At 39.4% G+C, this 19,155-nt stretch overlaps 1 protein-coding gene and 1 long non-coding RNA gene across 7 annotated transcripts in view; one reads left to right on the top strand and one right to left on the bottom strand.

Annotated features, from left to right (window-relative positions):
- Positions 1-20: 20 nt before the first annotated feature.
- Positions 21-19,155, bottom strand: part of uggt2 (UDP-glucose glycoprotein glucosyltransferase 2) — a 36,355-nt gene continuing 17,220 nt past the window's right edge. For 2 of the 6 annotated variants that reach the window (XM_037976102.1, XM_037976103.1), the window contains 19 exons: positions 17,609-17,740; positions 16,221-16,351; positions 15,928-16,020; positions 15,721-15,823; positions 15,079-15,158; positions 13,406-13,595; positions 13,133-13,291; positions 12,877-12,962; positions 10,454-10,538; positions 10,174-10,256; positions 9,929-10,009; positions 6,405-6,509; positions 5,880-5,964; positions 5,602-5,784; positions 5,284-5,444; positions 3,426-3,540; positions 3,187-3,303; positions 2,591-2,747; positions 21-2,420 (listed from right to left, as the gene is read on the bottom strand). In XM_037976102.1, coding sequence (XP_037832030.1) covers positions 2,395-2,420; positions 2,591-2,747; positions 3,187-3,303; positions 3,426-3,540; positions 5,284-5,444; positions 5,602-5,784; positions 5,880-5,964; positions 6,405-6,509; positions 9,929-10,009; positions 10,174-10,256; positions 10,454-10,538; positions 12,877-12,962; positions 13,133-13,291; positions 13,406-13,595; positions 15,079-15,158; positions 15,721-15,823; positions 15,928-16,020; positions 16,221-16,351; positions 17,609-17,740 — 2,172 coding nt within the window. In that variant the 3' untranslated portion in view covers positions 21-2,394. Of the gene's footprint in view, positions 2,421-2,590; positions 2,748-3,186; positions 3,304-3,425; positions 3,541-5,283; positions 5,445-5,601; positions 5,785-5,879; positions 5,965-6,404; positions 6,510-9,821; positions 9,846-9,928; positions 10,010-10,173; positions 10,257-10,453; positions 10,539-12,876; positions 12,963-13,132; positions 13,292-13,405; positions 13,596-15,078; positions 15,159-15,720; positions 15,824-15,927; positions 16,021-16,220; positions 16,352-17,608; positions 17,741-19,155 lie in introns of those variants that run through there. The other 4 variants (XM_037976104.1, XM_017422739.3, XM_025007310.2 and 1 more) reach the window with 4 other exon arrangements.
- On the top strand, positions 15,523-18,705 carry LOC112450730. Its single transcript, XR_003039403.2, has 4 exons — positions 15,523-15,599; positions 15,681-15,813; positions 15,974-16,035; positions 18,503-18,705. It is a non-coding gene; the product is annotated as an uncharacterized LOC112450730 (long non-coding RNA).

Below are 19,155 nucleotides of genomic sequence, written 5' to 3'. Positions count from 1 at the left end.
TTTAGTGTTGACATAGCACAGTAAAACATAGGTGCCCGGAGAGCAGCATGCCTGCACCTTTTCTTTTTTTTTTTCCTGTTAAATGGACTTTTAAGACAGAAAACCTACAGATGGCTTCAGTCGGGCAGCAGCATTTCTCTTCTTCCTGAGGCAAAAACACTGGTTCTTCGTGGAAATCAAACAATGGAAAAGAAGATGAACTCACGTAAGATACATACAGTAATAATTTACAAATTATTTAAAATAAAACCTGAATTCAGGTTTGAAAATGCGTATTATTATTATTTTTTATCTTTGATCAAGTTTAGCCTGACCTGCTGAGTCAAAGTATCAAAAACAGACCACTAATGTTAAACTCCTTTGTATAACTTATTTTTTTTTTACTCCACAGTCTGGTAGATGAACTATTTAATCTACCAGTAAACTAGATATTTTATCCACTGAATGATAAAAAATGCAATTTGAAGTTATGAACTCTGATGAAATGTTTAATTATTACTCGTCTTTTATGGCAGCAGGAAATGCCTGTCTGTGTGTTTTTATTTGTTTGTGTCAGCAAAGATATCTCATTAACCAGTGGACGAAAATGACTGAAACTCTTCAAGTAATGGTCGGATGTGCGTAGGCCTGTCGCGATAAACGATAAATCAATGAATGACAAGATAAATTTAAATGAGATCGGTAAGTTTCATTTATCAGCGTTATCGTTCCTTCTTGTCTCTTTTATCTGTTTCTACGGAACACGCTGGAGGACAAAAGGGCTCCGCTGCTCTTCACTAACCCCTCCCTTTCTGTTAGCTTCAGGGGGCGTGGCCTAACGCGTTAGGTAGCCAGCCGAGGCGCCTGTCTTTTAGCTAGTTAGCATTAGCCCCCGATAGGAGTTGGCAAGAAACGCTGTTTGATATTGGGGGTAGAAAACGAAATGGAATTGGTTTCAAGCTGGAAGTAACAGCAGCGGTGTGGGAGAACTTCGGATTCAAACCAAATGACCGAGGAGAACTGCTGAACCTCTAGGAGCCGGTATGTCGCATTTTTGCTTTTGTTAGTTTGCACTTTTTGTTGATAAAACTGTCAGTTTTGTCCGTCTTCTCTATATAAAACTAATATTACTTTTTGAAAGGTAGTTTAGTTTACAGACTTAATAATCCGTACTGTTTTGGTTGAATGTAGGTTTTATTTATTTTTAGTTTTTATTCACGTTCATTCTTTGTTAATGGATGCTGAGAGTCCAGTTCCATTGAAAAGTGTTCTTTTGAAAGTAAAGTTTAATAATCTTAGAGTGTTATTATCATTACATTAGTTTAAAACGGTCTCCAAACGATATTATCGTTTATCGCAATAATTTCTGAGACAATTAATCGTCCAGCAAAATTTGTTATCTTGACAGGCCTAGATGTGAGTCTACAGCTGATTAACTTTTGGAGTCGACCTGATTCAAGGTGGCCACTACCACTGATTAACTTTAGCAGACACAAACATGGTTATAATTTAAATCATTTCACAGAGACGGAGCTGAAATTCAGTATGAAAGAAGCTGAGAGTCCCAACACAAGCTCTGAGTGGGGGAGGGGATTTCTTGAGGAAATGCTTGTTTCATACATTAATATGTTCCAAATGTTTAAAGGGTAACATTATTATATGAAATGACAAATTAAATTAATGGTTACAGGAAACATTTTAGTCTGAAAACAAAGCTACGTGTCCATGATGGAGTGGTACTAGTATTGCTAAAAATGAATTCAAATGTCATCTGTAACACGCTCCAGAATACTGTAATCATGTGAACTTTGTAAACTTCCAAACTAAGAATTTAATACTCAATTCAGTGCTTGGTTACATATTCGAGGTTGGAATTAATCAGTTATCGGTGGATGGGATTTAGCCAACATTTGACTGTCTTATTCCTATTTGTTAAATTTAAAAACAGTCCATTTTGGATTGGTATTTCAGACTAAATATAACACTGATTTGACTCGCAGTATAAATTAAAACATGCCTAAAATTAGCATTTTACATACTGAAACAAAGATTTGGATCAAATCCTTTAGAAATGTGCCTTCTCCTCCTGAACAATACCAGCGTCCGTCCTAAAATGTAGCGCTTTGATGTCTCATTTTCTGTTTTCCTAATTCTCCTTTAACTCCCTAATCTGATTTGAGAGGTCAGAGCATGCAGCGAGTTCTCGCCTGCTCGTTAACAATTAATTCATGTGCTGATTTGGTGAGATGTTACTGAGTACAGAAGCAGAGATCTGAAAATATCACATCCTCTTCCTCCGGCTGAGGATATAACACTTCGTGGCTATGTTTAGCTGGAACTGTCTGTCTTCAAGCTTCACAGGTGGCCTGTGTGCAAAAGGTGCTGCCTCCTTCTTCAGCAGGATTCTGGCAGGCTCTAAAGTTCATCACGCTGCTTGTCTGCTGTTGGAAAGAAACATTGAAAATGAGCACTTTAGTAATAGAGGGAAACAATCTGGCGAAGGAAAAGGTTAATTAAGCAGATGAATAACAAACAAAGGTTCCTGTTTGACAAATATAACCGTGAACCACTGTGGACAGAGATGTCTTTGGTTTGTTTTCTCTTCCTTAACCTTTTTTGTGTTGCGTCGAAGGTGGCGTCTGTTTTTGTGCTGCCCCTTCCTGGATTTGCCCCAGCAGCTGTTTTATCTCATTGTCATATTCGACCCACTCGGGCACGATCCTCACCGCCGCCATCAGCTTGGGCTCTTTGGTCTTTGGGTTATTACACTGCACGGAGGAAAGCAGATAAAACGCATCAGTCACACCACCAGTGGCACTTTGTCCCAACCAGTCAGATCCCCTAGCATCGTCTGTGTCGGGCATTAGCACCTAATTTGATTTCCAATTTTGTTAAAAAGACATTAGGCCCTGCCTTGTGTCTGAGTTACCAAGTGGTGACCTATACCACAATGAGACAATACTTCCTACTCCACTCTACTGGAGCCCGTCCAGTAATTCTCCAAATTAGTTTAGGATGCTGTAGGATTGCTCCTCAGTTGTCTCCTAAATGCCAAGTGCCTCATGGACATCAGTGGCTGGAAATATGCTCCCTTTTATGTTTTAGTAGCTACAGTTTACTACAACACTAAACACAGATTACAGGGTTTAATTATTTTAAAAAAAGAAAAAAGCAGCTGTCTTCAAACTTTAAAGCACTGAAACTCACCAAGTCTATAGTCTTAGCTGTGACTTTAGAGGCATCATCACACCACGTCTCGCACCACAGCCACTCCTGAGGAAGAGACTTGATGGCCACCTGGTGGATCATGTTGTTGGGAAGGTCCTAAACGGAAAGCAAAGCAACATCATAAAGCTCGTCCAGATGTGAAATAATTAGTTATAGCAGCTGCTTGAAGAGAGCAGTCTTTGCCCCATAATGTTGGGTGCTATCAGCGAGTTGTGTACCTGGTCCAGGTTTGACAGACTGTTCGGGTCTTGGCTCAGGGCTTGGTACTGACCCCGCAATCTGTCTCCAGCTGCAATTTTACGGAATTTCTTTAAATCTACTACATAGAGAGCGCTGCGTGAAACAAAGGAGAGAGAAAACAATACTGGTGACTCGATGAATTCATTCACTCAGTATCTATGTTACACTGCGTAATAATCACAAATGTTTAGACCAAATGTAGCAAGATAGGTTTTTTTGTTGTTGTTGTTTGTTTCTCAGTGACTCACTCTATTCATCTCACACCCTTGCTGCTTTTTTTTGCTGCCTCAGAGAACAAAGAAACACATTGGTATCCAAAAATTGCAGTTTTATGATAATTTCAAGGCAGTTTTTATGAAATGGTCTTGATTTTAGAACATTATAACAATAAAACCACCATGAATTAAACATCTGGAAACGATAGGAAGGAATTCATCAGTTTTGTCAGGAAACTTTGAGAGGAAACCAGACTTACAGCGAGCTGCTACCCGTCTCCACTGACTGGCATGAGGTGAAAGCAAAGAAAGAAAAGCCATAAAAAACTAACAGTTCAAAATCAAATCTTGGAAAAAAAACTGATCGTCCAGGTGAACCTCAGGTAAAATTTAGACTCTGAAAGCAACTAAACTGTCTCAGTCACCAGGGTAACCAACGTCTGACACTTGAGCTGCTTTGAAAGAGGTTTTGGTCTGAGTTTTAGTATAACACATTTAGAGACGGAGGCTTTATTTATAGAATCAACCCTTCAAAAACCTGAGCTGCCTTGTCCACTAAAACCTAAAGAAATGTCTGCATGTAAATACAGACTGATGATGCAAGAAGCTAATCCCATAGCTCCATGTTTGAAATAATGTTGTATTAGATAAAGATAATGTTGCATCAGATCTGAATGAGATAAATCAGCTTTTTTCCAGTTTTTATTCTAACTTAGTGGTGCAGATTGTTGGCTGAAAGAATATGTAGTAAATCAAGCCTATTGAACTGTTTGTTAATGCAGCTAAATAAAGCCGTGCAGTTACTGTGCCATAAACCAAAATGTTGCTAAGAAAACCAATGTGAGTTAAATCAGTGGTGCGGAAAATGCAGAAATATTTTTAGTCCTGATTTGTGGCCAATATCTTGTTATACTACTAGTCTTGTGTGTCATTGAACTGATATTTTAAAGAAAAACTAGCTCGTTTATAAATATGAGACAATATTTGATCACCGACATCGTTTCCTTTGATTTGTGATGCAGCGATTTAAAACTGCTGGCAGATTTTAGGTTTAAGAGCTGTAATGTGCAGCTGGTCCACAGTTGTCTCCAGCCTGGTTTGCTAAAGTGTTCCTTTCTGCTGAAACTCTGCTTTATATTCTTCCCAGATCTCTATTATAACTGCCTCCTGTTGACTGAGGTAGGTGTTATATGATAGTTCTACAGTATATTGTGAGAAAAAGTCTCAAACAACACATCAAATTACCCTCCTTATGAGCACAGAGCCTGAAGAGCGCAGCCCGAGTAAACAAGAAGGCTGAAAACCATCATCATGGTACCTATTATCTCTGATTGGAGTTTTTGGTTTTGTCAAACCACCTAATGGAAAGAAAGCCTGTTTGGGCTGAATGGTCTGTGGACTGTAATTGTAGACGAGACACGTGCAGCGAGATGATTTCTTTGGGTTCCCATCAGCCTGTGGTGAAACAAAGTTCATCTCTGTCTTTTTATCCACTCTGACAAAGAGGGAACTCAAGAAAATCTTCTACATGATCATTCATATGTACCATAGTTGTATAAAACCCCTTAAGATTTCTTATTAGATATATAAAACCAAGAAGATAATGAAGTTTTGTGTATACCTGATGTGATATTTCCTGTGTCCAAGATGTGAGGCCCAGTAGCCTGTTTTCCAGAAGCGATAGCCCTCCATCTCCCTGCGGCTGTCACAGAACGGCGTGTAGCCATAAGGAGCGCCCTCCAAGTCAAAATCCTTCAACTCTTTCAAATCGGCCCGAACTATCTGTGAGAGGGAACGAGAGACACAGAGGAGTTCGGTTAAGTTGTCTGACGGCACTTCAGCGAGTTTCAAAATCCCATCAAATCTTCCCGCCGGCAGCTGAGACTCCGATCCACGCTGCCGCGCTGCTCTTTGCGTCAAGCTCAGGTTGAGTCCTTACCTGGTCGGCGTCTACAAAGATGATCTTGTCCACGGCCAAGGGGAACAGAACATCCAGGAAGAGGATCTTGTATCCCCAGATAATCCGCTGCTTCTCAGTCTGCTGGTGGAGCCAGCGGGGCCACTTGTACTGCACCAACTCGTACTGAAAGCCGTATGACGTGGCCATGTGAGAGATGGTCTCCTGACAGAGCAAAAACAGATAACAGAAGTTTTGTTTGTTTGTTTTTAAATATGCTTTTTTTCTTATTATTATAATTTATAGTGAAAAACACATACTTTGAATGATGGGGAGAGGTAATTCTTGAGGAACCAGAACTTAACAGGTGTGTTTGTATGGCGAAGGACAGAAAGCATCATTATTCTGAAAAGAAGACACGGCGAGATGAGATTAAGATGGTTCAGACTGTTAGAAGCTGGGTTCTGTGGAAAGGTTATGACCAATCAATATTTTACCTGTTGCAGACACCATTTAAAGTCACCTCAGTTTGGAGGAATAGAGTTTAATTATTTTCTTGTATTTATTTCACCTTTATTTATACATGTAATCTCATGGAGACAGTCTTCTTCTCTCAGATTCTGATCGGCTTGACAAACCCCACTTGGACTAGCCATTAGCTCATCAATCCGGTCCAAATTAAACTCTTTATATTCCCAAACAGATGTTAAAAGATAAATACACAACATATAAGATATTAATTAATAAAAACCTTTCAAAAAAACCTCACTTCAAAAGATCTGAACTATTATTTTGACATCCAGGATAAAAAAAAGAAAAGGAATACGAGCTGTAAAGTGACTGACCTCAGAAAACGTTCGTACAGATGACCAGAGGCCACCGAAAATATGTTCAGAACGTCCTCCTTTTTCTTCTCCCCACCATCTTTCTTCGAGCCACCCCCTGTGATGCTGCAAATGAACCCGTAATACGTGAGACCGTTGCATCTGATTGATGCCTGCTTTTCAGACAGTAGCAACAAATCGATGCCGAGGCTGCGGCCACCATGCTTCCATAAAGTAACGGGTAATAGTGGTTATAAAAGCCAGGAGAAAAGGGTTTCAAACAAATCATGCGACGCAACGCAGCAGATGAAATGTTTTATTAAAATAGAAATAAAAATAATGGGGGTGGAAATGGAGTGGAAATAACAAATTTGACATGAATTTAAGCGTTCAGGTCCTGCTGGCACTTATCAAGAGAGCTAAAACACGATGTTACAGAAAGCTGCAAGTATTCAAACGTCTTACTATGGTTACGGACTCACACACTTAATGTAAACTGAGGAATATTCACAATTAACTTCCATCATATGACTTTACATCTGTATATCTGTGATCTGCTTTAAACTGAGAGAATTATTACGAGGGGCTACATTTAGCAACATTTAATGCACACTTTGTGGTATTTTAGAAGCTTGAATTTGTCTTGTGCCACACTGGGAAATTTTTTATTTATTTTTTTCTTGCAGAAAGCACCAACTTCCATTCTAGTTAATTGTGTTAAAGGCTGACAAAACACACCCCATCACACCAGCTCCTCTCAAACCATTACTGAGCTCTCCTTACCACGGTGTGCTGACACTTTGGTAATGATGTAGAAATTCTGGCGTCCCTTCTGCTGAAGAGAGACTGATGTCCTCCTCTGAGACATGCAGAGTTGGAAATAAGCATACCGCATCCCATTTTTTGTTTACTTTGTATATAAAATGGAAGTCTTGGGGTTTCTGTGCTTTAGACACATTTTTGGGGATATTGTCTGTAAAAATATGAGATTCCATTCAGGCTGCATTGAGTTACAAACAGTGGAACCAAAAAGTAAAGGGATAAAACATCTGACATTTCCTCTGTTTCCTTAAACTTGGTAGTGAATATTTTAGATTGGAGCCAATGCAAACACAATGCTTATTTAGGTCATTCTCTGTTCAAACTGTGATGTGGTTTCATAATTCAGCAAAGCCCATTTTAAAAAGTCATGATTACTATTCTAAAATTATATGTAATACTTTGGGCTGTCCTTTCTTAACCTTTTTGGTGAAATAAAATAAACAAAGCTGTTGTCTTAGAAACCAGATCTTGCCGCTCAATGATACACGGAAAAAGAAGGAAAAAAAATAGATAAGTAATTAGAAAAAAAGGCGTTTATGTCTATTTAGGGAACTGAAGAAACTGCATACTGTATTTCCAGCACTTTAAAGAGTTCATTGCATAACTGATGCATCAGCAATCATTCTAATTGATTGTTTCGGTCTTTTATCAAGCCAAAAATGAGCTGTTAGCAGTTTTTTTAACTATGGAGATAGACCAAAATGGTTTTAAGAGTTATTTTAATGTGCACTGCCTAGTTTAATGGATGGAAATATTAGAAAAAAGGGGATCCTTGAAATGTGTTTGCTTACAAAGCATTACCCTTCTGTGATGGGTAACTACATTTTAAATGAGCAACCAGGAAAGGAAATAAAAGAATTGATGGTGACAAATTATTTTAATTAACAGTGCTAAAAAAAAAACCACAAAAAATATGTTTTATCATGAGATAACAGTAGATTGAAGTAGAATCTAAAAGGACTCCTTTTTTAAGCTTGTGAATGCATTAATGTGCTCCTAAAAGAGCAATGGCTCATGATTCAAGGCACATTTAGCGGACAGAAACCAGGACTTGTGCTGGAGGGTAGATGTGTCTGCAGTCAAACTGTGTGTCCTTGTCTGTAACAGACTGCTGATGAGGGAAGGGGTGTCTCTCCCACACTCAATCACAACCACAGCCTCAGCCTCGAGGCAACAGGAAGACACCAGGGAAAGAGAGGGGAGGGGAGGGGGAACAATGTCCTCTAAAACCAACTCCCTGACACACGCACTAAGCAAGTTACATCAGTACGGTAAAAACTCACTGATGACTTTTTTTGCAGTTTTGTAGTAGTGTTGGAATTGTTCAAATCCATTTTTCTTCCTGGACTTCTCAAACCAAAGTATGTTTCTCTACAGAGGAATCTTTTGCCTCCATTGTTAAACAGTTGGCTTCTGGGTAGTCGCCACATATCAATATGGTCTGGGGATGTCGACTGCCAAAGACGACTAAACCAGCCATTATGATGGGCCTTCAGCACAACAATGGAGTCCCACAGATAAGCAGATTTAGAAGGTCAGGTGAGAGCCCGTTTGGCTGAATCGCCCGATAATCTGGACCTTTGGAAAAACCCACAAAGCTCTGAATAAATCCACACTGAATAAAACTGTTCGATCCCCAGTTCTGTAGACTGGACACGATTTTCTACTTTGCATGTGTTAATGGCGATAATGTCCAATAAGACATTGATCTCATGAAAGAAAATACGCCATGCTCCAGATTTAGCCACTGGCTACTTTTCATCTACGGTCCACGTGGCAGGCATAGAGCATATAGTGCAAAAACAAATCAAACTTATTGAACATAAATGCAGAGTTAACACTATAATGTGAATCTGAAATACAAAATAAAGAGTAAAATCATTAGATTAAAATGTAGTTTTAAAAAAGCATTACTCCCTCACTCAATCACTCAATTTATCACATAAAATCTTCCATATTTTAATTCAATTTTCTAATAAGCCCATTACTAAACAGGCTTATTAGAAGCCCAATTAATTAAATTAGCCTAACTAAAAAAAAAAGCTAAATATATGTACATACTGTGTAAATCTATACAATCTAGAGAAGATTACAAATAATTTGTCAATATTGAGAACACCGTTTACTAAAAAAACATTTTTTTGCCCTTGCAGGGGAAAAAAAAAGAAATCAAAATTATCACATTTTCAAACTATCAGGAAGTTTGACTCCTTAATGATCCTAAATGAAAATGCAAATTGGCCAAAACTGAGTTTTTTTTTTCATGGATTCAACACGTTGCCATCTGTTCTGAACAAAATTATACAAATACTTTCAATGTTGGCCAAACATCCGAGTGATTTGGTTATTAAAACTCAACACCTGATGTGTATGAATGTGTAAGTAGCAACATAGTTATGGGTGAACATGCATACTCAATAAAGTCTACAACTCATCCTGTAGTATTGTTGGTACACTAAAAATACACATGTAAATCAAACAAATCGACCTCATTCACTACATTATTTACAAGAGGTATTATTTACACAATGCCAAAGCAACAAATAAACACACTGCATGTTAATGAACACGAGAAGACATTTTAGATGTTAAATGGGTTCAGGCTAAATTGCCTACCTTTTCTCAAAAGTGCTCCAAACACTTCACACAGCAAGCATTAAACAAGGAGACAGGATCACACAATTAGGAAGTGCTGGGGGAAACACTCAAATGCACACACATACCTACAGAAGCACATATTTTTTGCAAGACTAGATCTTACAGCATAATATTGCAGTCTTGATCCAGGGGAGGAATAAGATCTCCTGAAACCGCATTGTGTAATTGACAAACGAAGGCTGTATCAGCACACCAATCAATCAAAGGTAAAAACACAAAAAAACAAAACTCACAACTTTTACTGCCTGCTAGCTGGAGGAGGGTTTAAAACTGACTAAGGCAAATGAGCTTTGAGTTGTATTCGACATACCTTACTATGGAGTCCCATATGCCTTTGCTTTCACTGGTTTCGCTTAAAAGATCTTCATTGATTTTCTCAGCTTTTTTCTGCACCTTTAATGATAAAGTAGACACATAACGATTATGCTTCAACAGGTTTTATCAAAGACTGGGTAAAACTGTTCTGACGCCCATAATTTGTGGGTTGTGAAGGCCGGGCACATCAAGAATGCCTTCAGCAGAGCAGTTCAATAATATCATGGTTTCATAGCATTTAAAATAGAGTACATACATCTGGGAGATGTTCTCACCCTGACTTTGATGATCTTACTGTGGAAGTTGTTTAGCACAACTATAACATCACCAGCATCGGCTGGGGAATCCGTCCCATCGTGCCTGAAAACGTCAATAAAAAGTAAAATATGTTTATTGTCGGAGTTAAAAATGAATCATAATGAAATCTGTGGTTATGCAATCTGCAGCATTTTGGCGACAGGTAAAAAAACAACTTTAAGGCAACCACAGATTCACCAATAGTTAAATCAATGAGACGTAATAATCCACCAACTTTATAACCATTATAAGCATGCTGCATAGTTTAGTTCAACCTTTTATTCCTTCTTTATGTTGGGCTCCAAATAACTGATGAAGGCACAAATATGTAAACGTTGAGTAGTAGTATATTCTATTACATTTTACCCTTATATATCTCGATGCATTATGGAAATAAATGATAAAACCTTACATCTTGTTGAAAAAAAAAAAGGGTCCTTTGTTAAGTGGTTTTAAAACACTCTTCACATTTTATGTCACTGAGAGAGAAAACATTAAACACACACAGACTGAGTCAATCGATAGCCCAACAAAGATTTTCTTGTTTGACAGTGTCCTTGAAAACACCTTTGAAGTGAAGTGAAAGTTTAGTGCAATGTCGATTCACATGTTTTACCCACAGCAACGGGAAGAGAAAAATGTACACTATAGGCTCTTCTAATGAAGGAGACAACAGCCATTAATGATCAGAGCTCTAACAGACAGTGTGAGAGCACACACTTTAAAGCGGATACTGGGACAGCTGCCAGGGTCAAAACCAGACCATATTCATTACCCTCCATCATCATTAGGAATCACCTTACCATTATTTTGCCCATCACTACCTCCCAGCCATGCTGTATATACTGGTAGATTTAATGAGAAAGTCTGTACAGTATTGATTGTGTAACACAGCCTTCCAGTGTAATTGTTTTAGGACTGATTTGCCCAGTAGACAATGTATTTTGGCAGAAACAATCTACAAGGTCTAATGGTGGAACACTACGGAGCAAACTTGAGGCAAACTGACTTTGATGCACCGCGAGCCATTACAACCCCAAATGCTCACAAAAGGCAAAAACTCTAACCTCATCGCTATGATAAATGCCCCCTCCTCTGTGGACCCAAGGCAAATCCCACCTCCCTCCCACCACCGTGCTCAAGTGCTGCTTGTGTTTTCCCCTTTCTGCTGTCAACAGTGCAAATCAGCCTTTAGGGCAACTGTTAGAAAGCACCAGAGATCAATCTGTATCCCTGCAATGAGAGGAGGAGAGTTGGTCATCTCATTCATCGCTGTCAAGACAAAGCGCGGCAGCAACGCGGGCTGCGAGAGGAAAATGCACACTCTGGGACTCAGGAACACAGACGCTCCCAATAGGCTCTGATCGGCCACCTAACCAGAGCAGAGTGCCGCTAACCACAAGAATAATGACACTGCCAAGGTGAAAAATGACATCACCTCTTAGCTTCACCTGGAGGATTGGGGGATAAATCTCGGTTGTCTGATATGATTGCAGAGGAACCGAGGGCTGCATGTGTCCTAAATCTTATGTGAGGCTAGCCAAAAAAGGATGAAAGCTGTGACTGTAGAGATATCTACAATGTTGCACTAAGGCTGTCAATGCAAACTCGCATATGCTTGGTGTAATCGCCACTTAACTCATTCCTTCATTGTGTTAAAATAGAAAGTAACTGATGAGCTGTAACTTACAACTAAAGACAAAAAGAAGTTCAGAAATGTATTCATGCTAAAGTAAAAAAGTAGCATTAAAATAATCCAAAGTACAGAAAGTTACATTTTTTTGATAAACACAATAAAATACCTAAACAAAGGATGGTTTCCATCCATCTAAAACAACATTAGGACACCTAATCAAGTATATGTAACCTCTGATTGTCATTGTGTGCCGTTTTAAAGAAATAGTTCTGAATTTTTTTTTTTCTGGAATCCATTTTGTGCTTGGCTTCGCTGAGTTTAACCATGAGCTCATCAATCAGGTTGAAATTAAACTCTTGTTTCTTTAAGGTGAGATTACTCAAAACGTCATAAAGAACAGGTAGGATATGAATCGTTAACATTTCTACTGAATCCCACTTCAAAGGACCTCAACTATTGCTTTAAGTAAAACACATTTAGTGTGAAGAGGAAATCATCGAAGGTGACCTGCTACATCATCGCTCCAGTCTTCCTTCTTATAGCAACCCTTTACGCTCACTTGTCTTTCCTCACCTCTATGCTGAACAAAACTCTCCGCACCCATTAAGACCATTGCTCTACAATGTCAACAGCTCCTCGTGTTACCACAGTGAAAGCCTCAACGCTAAGATTTAAATGCATCAGCCATATTGCCATCACTGTCTAATGTTTTGGAAATAGTTAAATATTGTTAGAAGGTAAAACTAGACCAAATGCGCTACTCACGTGAGAATTTGATAGATTTCTTCGGATCTGCCTTTACGTAATCTCAGGATCCATGCTCCAGGATTAGCCTTCAGTTGAAAATATCCCTGTACAGATTGGCAAACTAGTTAAAAAAAACAATTCCAACTTGTTTTATCAGCTGTCACACCAAGCGAACTCGAGTCACAAATTGGAGACTGGAAATGTTTACTTTTTTCCAGACGATACAAGAAAACCATATTGGTATCAATGAGATTAAATAGAGAAATCTGCTGACCAGGTTAGCCATGACAATGGTGTCATACATGAGCGGGTCTCGACTCATGCCCAGGGTAAACTGTAATCCACGAGGAGGCTGACCAGTTGACAGGTCAAAGCAGTGGCCCTCCAGCAAGAGGTGCTCCAGTTCAAATTCTGCTGCCACAACCCCGTTGACCTGGAGAGAACCATAAATTACAGAGCACCAAAACCCAAGGCAGCATGACAAGTACTCTGGCTGTACTTGCACATGCAACGACTGCTGGGCAGGAATGACAAAGCACCTCAATACCTCCTGCAAGTGGATGTTGTCCAAGTCATGGGGGCTGCTCACTGCCTGCACCATCCAGCTCTCCGGTGTGATCATATTCAGGGTGAGAAGTGGAGCTTCTGGGAGCTCCAAGAAACGAGCAACGGGGCCTGGAGACGCCGTCTCGTTCGCCAAGAAAGCCACGTCGGACTCCAAAACGAAACGGTAAAAGCTGTAAAGAAAGAAACACGGAATTAGGCGCTTACCAAATGACTTTGAACAAAAACAACAGCAACAGAGGAAACAATGGGAAATTTTCAAATAGATCACTTTTTTGTCAAAAGACTGAAACAAAAGACCATTAATCAAATCCACTATTCTCTTCAGTAAGCACTGAATCAGCAACGTGTTTTATAGTCTTCCAGCTCGAACTGAAAAGATAGGTACTTCTGTGACAGCTATGTATATGGATTTCATTCAAAGTGAGGAATCTAATACTATTACTGCCAGTGTTCATGCTCAGCCAAAAACAAATGCTCGCAGTAGGTTGTGCACCAGAAAAGTTCCCTTTTTCCATTAATACAGCTGTCAGAGATAAGTTTCAGGCCAGATCTTTATGGTAGTTGCTGCTTCCTCCTTACAGAGGAGTTATGAGGAGTGTAATTGTAGGTAATAAAAATTATTGATGTTGATCCTCTTAATTCGGAAAGCCTTTTTAGACTTCAAGTACATTAACACATGTATTATTCAAGGAATTAATTTCTGCTCCCATAGTACATTTGTTGACATTTCCTTGCGAGATGAGTGTTGTCACCACAGTACAAGAAGACGGTCAAGGAAGAGCTGTAATTAAAGACCAAACTGGTACAGTTGAGGCAACATTATTTCTGAATAATGCAAAAAAAAAGACATGTTTGGCTGGTATGTGTTGTATTTATGACTTTTAAAAGTGTGACATCCTTGCAGGAGTTATGCATTTTAGTGGTCAAATACATATGAAGGTGGAGAAAATGGCCCATAACACGGAACTGAAGGCTATTAATGAAAAAAATAATAATTTGAGTTCAGTCTTGGACAATGAGAGCTTTGACACTACAGCTCAAATGGGGACGTCCAGCTTATTTATCCAACACAAATATATCTTTTAGCCATCTGTGTCAATTACAACCGGCTCTCACTCTGGGGGACAGGAAGTTGGCAGGGTTGGGAGGCTGGCCGTGTGAATGATTTGTGGCTGAAGACTTGTTTCCATCAATATGATTTCAGCTAGTAAATTCAGCTCTATCCTTTGAGGTTTCCGTAAATGAACACGGCAAATATCTCAACCTATTATGAAACAAATAGAAGAAAAGAAAATACAGCAAATCACAAAATAACCAGGACACCCAGGAGATGGGATACTGAAGGAGGGGGGAAAAAAAAATTCAATCTATCATTTGCTTTTTTTTTTTTTTTAATATTGTAACATTACAACTGTTTTTATTGTCTTCGCGGCATGGTGTGAACTGCAGCAGTGATCGTTGTAAGCAATTTGCCCAGAGATGCGAGTGGAAGCCCAGAGCAATAAGGTGGTGTTATTAGGCAGATTGCATCTGAGCAGTAAACTCATACAAAGAGGTGGAGCGAAGCAAAGATGCTAAATCTGCGGCGGCAGGAGGATACACAAACAAGCCAAACTAGAAAATTTTAATTACTGTTAGAGCCGGAGAGCTTACCTCTTGAGGGGCATCTCGGACAACTTGGCCCTGCAATTCATAAACACCTGCAGTCTCACGTTGACCACTTGACTAAGCACCTGCAACACTCACAGAAAAACCAGAGGCCCAGTCAGAAAAAGGGTGAAAAATAAATCCTGTGCAGTAAATAACAAACAGAGCCTTTCTGCAGTCTTTGCATTGCACCTATTTTTAACTGTGAAAAAGTACTTTAATATTCTCAGTTTATCAAAGCTTCATCACTGTACAAAATAACTGGATACATAGTGAGAATATTTAGATAAATTAAAAGAACATGGCAAATTAGCATAATGCAGAATGTGTGAAAATAAGGCATTTTCTGTTATTCTGCATAAATGTTCCTGATCCTGCTTAATCTGGTTTTTCAGACCACGCTAACCAAGAAAGGTCTGTTTTGTTAACGACTGTCAAAACTCTGTCTGTGCAGATCACTTCGAAACAACAGCACAGCTTGAAGCCAGGCAGGATGGATTTTCTTGAGAATTCGTCTGTCTCAAAAGGTAAAAACTTTCTATTTTTTTTTCCCCCCAATTTGGCAAGTTTTGTGACTTTCTGCTGCGCCGCTTTTACTGTGTTGTCAGGAGCTGACAGAAAAGGCAGCGGAGGAAAATTACGGCTTACAATCAGCAGCTGGGAAATCTTCTGTGCCTCTCTAGTGAGGGGGTCAACGATGGCCACGACATCGAAGAACACCTCATTTTCACGTGGCGAGAGGTGGAGCACACTGAGGAGAGCAGTGCACAACAAATTTAAAAAAAAAAAATCATGTTTCCACAGTGCATTATTTTCAGAAAAATTCAACCAATTTAAAAAAAAAACACTGCCTACCTGTGGGTATCTTTGAAATGGACATCTCTTCTGACCTCTCCTTTAGGGGCTGCAGCAAGGAGGGCGTCAACTTTCATGACTAAGTCGCTGGCACTGGCAGATAAAAAGGTCAGTTCATCGTTGATTATGTGTTGGAAGAAGTAAAACAGAATGTAAAAAGATTAAAATAGCTTTTAAGAACGAGACTATTAAAAAGTGATACCCAAATTTGTATTAAAAATACTTCCAAAGAAAGAAAGAAAAAAAAAAACATTTTATTTCTGATGGCAAGGCTGAAAATAATACAAACGTACTGCTTTGGTTTCATCCCCATCTGTTTTACTTTGGTTTTGACTTTTTCTGCTGAACTACTCAGTGTAATCCTCTCAAGCAAGTGGAAATCCTCCACAGTGAATTCTTCCTGCTCTTCAAACGGACCAAGGATCTAACAAGAAGATAATAACACAGTCAGAACACGACTTCTGCGGTTCTTATCGCAGTATGTATCACTTACGACGTGCCCAGGGGATGTTAAATCTAATGTGATTGTGTCACACTGTTTTATCCACTTAAAGTCATGGTATTCAGAGACGCTGACTGGTTTTTCCTGCTTTCTATTCTGGGAGAAAAGCCCTAACACAGCAAGAGAGGAATGCAAGATAATATTAATTGTTACTGTCACCTCAGTGGCTGGACTCTTCATCCCTGGCTGTCAGCAGAGCTACTGCTGAGACATCAGTCACGAGCTTTATACACACTTACACTGACAAATACACAAACACACACAGCGCAATATGTGCCACCTGCAAACTTTGAGAAACAGATGTTATGCCGATTTGACAATGCTAAGAAAGCGCTCTGCAGATTTGGAGGGAAAAAATCCTTCAATAACACAGCTGCACAGAGGATCCTATTCTCTATATTTCTAAGCAGCTATTGTGTAACCCAATTTATAGCTAAAATATTTAAAACCGATACGAATAATAACATTGATTTACTTGCATTGAATACTAGAACATGCATGAGCTGTGTTTCTGTTTTGTCTTTTAATTTTTCTAAACAAAAACAAAAAAACCTGCATATGGCTGACGTGCCACGCCTTCATCAAAACCTGGGGTACGATGAAACGTGTCACTAAATGGTGTCGATGCCATCAGTCAGACAATCAGCTCTGTGATAGAAGAGATTTTTAAAATTTGGTCTGTTTTGGTGGGTGTTTTTGTCATACTAAAGAAAAATATATAATAATATTGCACCTTACTGACCAGACAGCTATTTGTTTTACTTCTGAATTTTTCTTTTGTGCTGCCAGGAAATTATCCATAGAAGAAGAGCAGGGGTCTCTTTGAAGACACTGTTTATAACTGATATAAAAAAGTACTGATCAGCCATTTTAGCTGTAATAAAAAGCAGAAATCAGCTACTTGAATACTTAAATGTTTGCTAAGTGACACACGTCCCTAAAACAGGATCACCATTTTTTGTTTACAATTTCCACTCTCAGTTGATCTATTGTATGCTAATTACTAATATTTTAAAAAGGAAACCAGTCACAAGTTTTAGAGCATTAAGTGAGGTTTTTAGCCAATTTTAAGACACTAACTTCACGATTAAACGCTGCATTACATCCGAGCCGTGGATCCGCGCTCCTGACTGTTAGCATTAATACAATGTTGCTGTGTTAAAGCTGAAGTCCGCTCACTCTGCCATTGCTGATCACTGCCCGCAGTCCAGGATGAAGCTTCAGGACGTCTCGACAGAACAGCTGCTGACTGTGGACAAAATCCACTTCCAGCGTGTTGAACTTTTTCTCGAAGGCATCAACGTCCATGCCCTGGAGCGGAACAACAAACGCTCGTTCGTGTTAGAAACAACGTACACTTTTGAAAACTCTACAGATTTCCTGAAAGCCTGGTTTTGTGATACAAATGAGTAGTTTGGGGACATTTCTTTCACTCATTGAAGCCTGTCAACACAAAAAACAAAACTGAGTAATACATTGGCATAAACAAGTAAAACAGTTTTTATTACATCATTGATGCCCTGCACTTGTACAATCATTGTAATTTTCAAACACAAAACTTGCTGAAAAAAAAAACATTTCAATCAGAGCTGTTAGAAATGCATGCGTAAAAATGAGATAAATCAATTTGTAATTAATATAACAAACTCTTAATTAAACCTCAGCCATATCTGTCCATAATAAATTGGTTGTGGGAGTGAGGAGGGTTTGTGGAGTCAGGTTATTAGTTTCTCCAACATTTCCCTCCTCAGGAGATCAGGTGAAATACCAATAATGTCAGCACAATCCAGTCAGCAAGTCTGTCTGGCAGCCAATAATAAACTTGTATCCCTTGGCTTTGGGTCTCAAGTCACAAAGCTGCTTCCTACCTATCTTCCCGTTGCTATTTTCAGCCCATTCTCTCCCCGTTGTTTGTGGCTTGTATAACCGAAGGAAAGTTTGCTATGCTAGCCCCAGGTGAAGAATGGACTGTATGACTTACTCCTGATGGGAGAGAAAGGAGCTCCGCTGTCAACTCATTTGTTGATTAGTCACTGAGAATCTTTTTTTCTTCTTCTTTTTGCTTCTGTGTAGGGTTGTGTGGGTGGATGCTGCACACTACAGCACAGAGTGCAGTAGGCAGTGGCTGCAGACTGCTTCCAGCAGCAGAGTGATGGTCAGGCTTGGCTGAACATACGGAGCTCACACAAAGATGAGCCGGAGCTCAGCTATTCATCAGCCCCCGGGAGAGGCAGGTACACGCCAGCACTTTTTAGTTAAAGATGCTTGGAGTGGAGTCCGTCTTAGTGACGGCCCCGTGACATTTCAAGTGGAACTGACACTGAACAGGCAGCTTGTCTTGGTATCCACAGGCTGCGGAGCGTCAGGCATGCTCTAAATGTATTCTGTTAGCTGATGTTTAGGTGGGAGTGAGAAGATTGGCTCATCAATCACAATTTTCCCTGACTGTGGACTTAAATCAAGAAAACAGTCAGACGAATCTCCGCATGTGGTTATCCCCAACCTTTTTTTTTCCCTGCATGAAATCAGAGATAAAATACAGTTCTTATTAGTTATATTAAATACAAAATAATAATTCTTCTAGCAACTCACTGAAAACTTTAATCACTGTAGGTCTGAATGTCTCCAAGTGTTGAACTACACAATTCTTTGTTTTTATGGTAAAAAAGCAGATTGGAGTTTCTGGGCGGCAGTGGCTCAGGAGGTAGGGGTTTGTCTTGTGATCG

This window comes from Kryptolebias marmoratus, linkage group LG6 (genome assembly GCF_001649575.2).
Source record: "Kryptolebias marmoratus isolate JLee-2015 linkage group LG6, ASM164957v2, whole genome shotgun sequence".
In the NCBI taxonomy this organism is placed as follows: Eukaryota; Metazoa; Chordata; class Actinopteri; order Cyprinodontiformes; family Rivulidae; genus Kryptolebias; species Kryptolebias marmoratus.
The sequence above is the reverse complement of the archived record's forward strand: the minus strand, read 5'-3'. Positions and strand labels throughout refer to the sequence as shown.